Below are 5,232 nucleotides of genomic sequence, written 5' to 3' on the forward strand. Positions count from 1 at the left end.
AATATTTAAATCTAATCATATTAATATTTGATTTGATCTAAAGTTTTGTGCAAATTCGAGTAAGTATTTGACTAGTTGTTGTTAATGTGGAAGTAAATACAAACCTTTTGTCGGATTTAGTGTGTGTTTGAATATCGCTTAATTTGCTGAAAACTGAAAACTTATTGCTGAAAAAAAAAAAAAAAAATTTTCAGTTATTGTTTATTGCTGAATGAACTGTTTATTTGCCTTAATATATATATAAAAAAGGCAAAAACACATACTCAAGGGCGTGGATCAGCTATCCAAACGGGCCTTAGTCATAAAATAAAAAGTAATCCTCCATAATTTTTTCCATTAAATACAAAGAGGGGGGATAAAAAAAAAATAAAACAAAAATAAATAAATAAAAAGAGCCTAGTCCCTACTTAAAATGTTATTTCTTCTTTTTCTGTTTTCTGGTGGAGTAGACCATTCCCCGGATCCCATCCGGATCGGCCACAAACCCGAGGGGCCTATAGAAGCCGAGAACCCGGGGCTCCGAATACAAAGCAATGTTACAAATCCCTTTGAGTAACAGCTGGTGTATGAGTCTCTCCATCACAGCCTTTCCCAAACCAATCCCTTGGAAAGAAGGGTCCACCACCACATCCCATATGATGGCGTTGAACACACCGTCACCCGTCGCTCGAGCGAAAGCCACTGGCTTACTCGTCTTCGTGTACTCGACCCACAGAAGGGAGTCTGTGTTCTCAAGAGCTACCCTTATCTTCTGTGGGTCCCGCTTGGGAAACCCAACAGCTACGAACACTGAGTTTAGGTGGTCCAGGTTGAGCTCCTCGATGGTGCGGCGGAGGACGAAACCTCGGGACTCAAGGGCTTGGTCGGAGATGGTGTAGTTGTTGCTGCTGGCAGTGGTGGGTTGGGTTTTGATTTGAGCTGAGACGGTGAGGTTTTTGTGGGTTTTGAGGCGGAGAGAGGAGGGGAGAGGACTGGAGACTATGCCACGTAGAAGCATTGTGTTTTCTTTTTTATTTTTTATTTTTATCAACTTTGGAGTATGAAGTTGATTTAATTAATATCAAGTACTAGTATGAGTTTTTGTTGAAATTTGTGGTGGTTATGGACCATTGGAAGATACGGTTGGTTGCCTAGCTATTATTTTCAGATTCACTGGATAAAAGCATTATTGTGGGCCTACGCCTGCTGTCTATGAAGTAGAGTCCTCTTGTTTAGCAAAAAATAAAAATAAAAATAAAATGAAACAGAGAGTACAACATTATTTTTAGCTTTTTAGCATCACTATATACAAAAAGAGTACAACATTGATGGTTGTATAAGTAAATATTTTTTCTATACCACTTCATATTAAATATGAGATGGTATGAATTCAAAAAAAAAAATGAGGTGGTATAGGTAAAATTTATTCCCACCTCATTATTATTATTTTTTTTCTATTTCTTTTTTCCTCTACCCGATTCAGTCATACTTTCTCATATCAAACTCTCACCTCTGCCAAGATTCATCATTCTCTCGCCACTACCACCGAAGCTCACCATCGCCATTGAAGCTCACCATCACCGATTCATCATCCTTCTCCCTTTCCTTAATTTTCTTTCTTCTTCCACTCCTCACTGGCCTATTCCCCTGCCCCACGTTGCCGACCCACGTCGCCAACCCACACTGACCCATCTCACCCTCGCCGTCGACCCAAGCCCCAAGCCCCAAGTCACAAGTTGACCCACGCCGACCCATCTCGCCCTTTCTTCTATCTAACTCATCTTGGCCTCTCCAACCCATCTCGACCTCTCTTCTCTATTTGGGTACCAATTTCTTCAAAATAGGTGAGTTGTCTCTGTCTTCTTTAGCATGTAATGCTTAGGGTTTTTGATTTGGGTAATTGGAATGATAAATTTTTCATGTCAGTTGAGAATTTTCTGTTTGCAGGGAATTTATATTTGTTGATTCTAATGATAAATTTGCAAGGAATTGGAATGATAAATTTTCTATTTTTGCTTCCAATTTCTGTCTTTTGATTCTAATTTATTACAATAAATGACATATTGGAAATTGTTTTGGGATTTTTTTGATTGCAGGGAAGTTTATGTTTTTTGTTTCTAATGTTTTGGTGTAAATGTTAGTTTGGAAATTTTCTGTGTACAAGGAAGTTTACATTTTTTTTTTTTTGTTTCTAATTTATTGCAGGATAAATTTTCAGGGAATTGAAATGATAAATTTTCCGTTTTTGCTTCTCACCGATTTTTTGTTTGTTGATTCTAATTTATTGCAATAAATGTCATGTTGGAAATTTGGGAATTTTCTGTTTGTAGGGAAGTTTATGTTTTTTGTTTCTAATGTATTGGTGTAAATGTTAATTTGGGAATTTTCAATGTACAAGGAAGTTTTTTTTTTTTTTTTTTTTGTTTCTAATTTATTACGATACTGGTCTTTACTTTCAGTTTGCATGGAAGTATATATTGCTGTTTCTAATTTATGGAGTCACAAGTAGACCTACCATATTACACGGGTATCACAAACGGGGATATTGATATTGATTTGCCACTTTTGCTTTCTTCTAAGAAAGCAAAACGGGGTAGTAACTTTCGTGTAGAGGAAGATCAACGCCTAGTGTCGGCATGGCTCAATATTAGTGTCAATGCCATACACAGTAATGAACAAACACATAATACATTTCGTCAAAAAGTTTGGGAATACTTCATGGAGCATAATACCTCCGGTACCACACGTACTACTATCTCTCTAATAAGTCGTTGGGCAACGATTAACAAGGAGACAAATAAATTTTGTAGGTGCATGGCTAAAATTAACGCAATTCATCAAAGTGGTATAACTAAACAAGATAAGGTATAAATTATATTGTAACACATACCCATTCACCAATATTTTGAAGATACTAATCGTTTTATATTTCTTTAAAATTTTTTAGATTCTCAACGCAAAGGCTTTGTATAAAAACAACTTTAGTAAATTCTTTCAACTTGAAAATTGTTGGCTCATGTTGAAGGACCAACCAAAGTGGAGTGATCCTAAGAAAAGACCAAGAACATTCATGCCTCTAACTTTGGATTCAACATCTACTGGTGAGGGGGATTGCGTGTTCGGACTTGGTGACACTTCCAATTTTGAGAGACTAATTGGTAGGAAGGCCGAAAAGGCCAACCGAACAAAGCTACCGGAAAAGATGTAGGTGAATATCTGGCCAAGAAAATGAAGTTTATTGAGGAATCACAAGAACAAGAAAAAGAGGGTTTTGTATCAAAGCGGAGAAGTTGCGCTTGAGAGAGTTGAGGGAGAAGGAGAGAACTCAATTAGAAGAGGAAAAAATTGCTATTGAGAAGGAAAAACTTAGGATTAAGAAGGAAAAAGTTGACGAAAAACTTAGGATTGAGAAGGAAAAAACTTGAGATGCACCATATGTTGGAGGAGGAGAGAATCATGATGAAAGATACAAGTGTCTTGACCGAAGCACAAAAACTTTTTTATGAACAACTCCAAACAAGAATCATGGCAAGATGAAGTTCAAGAAAATAGTGGGGTTAACCTTAATTTGGATATAGCTTAGGCCTTCATGTATTTTGTAATGAGAGGAAAAGGTTGGCACATGTAGATGATGCTTTGGTATAACCTTTTATTTTTATGTAGCATATGATAGGCCTTTATTTATTTTGGTAATATGATAGGCCTTCATGTATTTTTGTAGTAGTTTATGATAGGCCTTCATGTATTTTGGTAGTAGATTATGATAGGCCTTCATGTGCTTTGGTAGTAGCTTATGTCACTTGCCTTTAATATTAAACTAGATGATTGTATAAACACTTAAATTTATTGTTCATCTTGCTTGTATTGTGACTTGTGCATGTGTGCTTGTGAGCGTAATGATTGCTTATGGCACTAAAAACATGGATTGCTTATGTTTCTTGTATCTATAGTAATAATTGCTTTCCAATTGTCTTGAAGGTTGCATCCATGGGTTGCTCTTTGTTTTGCAAGTTGCTTCTTGATGACTCAGATGAGAATGAGGTAAACAAAGAAGATGTCATGAAAACATTATCACAATGTAAACGTTGTCGCTATATCAGACATAATCATTTGGCAGGTAATGAGAGGCTTTTTCTTGACTATTTTGCTCCCTCACCAGTATTTTCTCCCACTTTATTTCGTAGGAGATTTTGGATGAGGCGTTCTCTTTTTCTTCGTATTCAATCTAAGGTAGAAGCTCATGACTCTTATTTTGTCCAAAAAAGAGATAGTGCCAACAAACTTGGTCTATCTTCCTTACAAAAGATAATTGTTGCACTTAGAATGTTCGCATATGAAGTATCGGGTAATTTTATGGATGAATATGTGCAGATTAGAGAAACCACTGCATTACAAAGTTTGAAAAAATTTGTTACTGCGGTGGTTGATATTTTCTCTGAGTAATACTTGAGAAAGCCAAACAATGAAGACATTGCTAGATTCTTAGCTCATGGCGAATGCCAAGATTTTACAGGTATGTTAGGTTCAATTGATTACATACATTAGAAATCAAAAAATTGTCCAACTGCATAGAAAGGTCAATATTGTGGTCATATTCGTGAGCCTACTATTATTTTGGAAGTAGTAGCAGCATATGATCTTTGGATATGACATGCATTTTTTGGGTTACCTAGATCAAATAATGACATTAATGTGTTAGAGATGTCTCATATATTTTCTGAGCTTGCATAAGGATGTGCTCCTGTAGCACATTACTCAATCAATGGTCATGACTACACAATGGGATATTACCTTGTTATTGATATATATCCAAAGTGGACAACATTTGAGAAAACAATCCCAGCTCCACAAGGACAAAAACAAAAATTATTTGTAGTAGCCCAAAAGAAGTGCTTCAAGCACGTTTCTCAATCGTTCGTGGACCTGCATGATTTTTCTATCTTATAACACTCCAAGAGATCATGAGAGTGTGCATAATTCTTCATTACATGATTGTTGAAGATGAGCAAAATGATAATGAAGTGGAAGACTTGGATTATGAACAAATTGATGGAGTGGATAATCCTCCTATACAAATGTCACGTGAACAAAGTGATGGATTTGTGGCATACATTCAAAGTTATGAACACATTAGAGACTGAGAAATTCATTCTCAACTCCAGTCGAATCTCGTTGAACATTTATGGCGAGTCATACGAACCTTCTTTTATATATATGTTGAGAAGCATGAGTCATAGGAACTTTTGCGAGTGT

General features: G+C 36.2%; 2 protein-coding genes across 2 annotated transcripts; one reads left to right on the top strand and one right to left on the bottom strand.

The window, feature by feature from the left end:
• Positions 1 to 302: 302 nt before the first annotated feature.
• On the bottom strand, positions 303 to 1,084 carry LOC142627562 (GCN5-related N-acetyltransferase 1, chloroplastic). Its single transcript, XM_075801439.1, has one exon. The coding sequence runs from the start codon at positions 995 to 997 to the stop codon at positions 416 to 418; it is 582 nt and encodes a 193-aa protein (XP_075657554.1). The 5' UTR covers positions 998 to 1,084; the 3' UTR covers positions 303 to 415.
• A 2,882-nt stretch (positions 1,085 to 3,966) lies between these two features.
• Positions 3,967 to 4,422, top strand: LOC142628849 (uncharacterized). Its single transcript, XM_075802887.1, has one exon. The coding sequence runs from the start codon at positions 3,967 to 3,969 to the stop codon at positions 4,420 to 4,422; it is 456 nt and encodes a 151-aa protein (XP_075659002.1).
• The last annotated feature ends 810 nt before the right edge of the window (positions 4,423 to 5,232 follow it).

Source organism: Castanea sativa, chromosome 3 (assembly GCF_040712315.1).
Source record: "Castanea sativa cultivar Marrone di Chiusa Pesio chromosome 3, ASM4071231v1".
In the NCBI taxonomy this organism is placed as follows: Eukaryota; Viridiplantae; Streptophyta; class Magnoliopsida; order Fagales; family Fagaceae; genus Castanea; species Castanea sativa.

Bases quoted from the DNA above. Each gene is read 5' to 3' on its own strand.
- LOC142628849 (XM_075802887.1), top strand. From the start codon at position 3,967: ATGGGTTGCTCTTTGTTTTGCAAGTTGCTTCTTGATGACTCAGATGAG.
- LOC142627562 (XM_075801439.1), bottom strand. From the start codon at position 997: ATGCTTCTACGTGGCATAGTCTCCAGTCCTCTCCCCTCCTCTCTCCGC.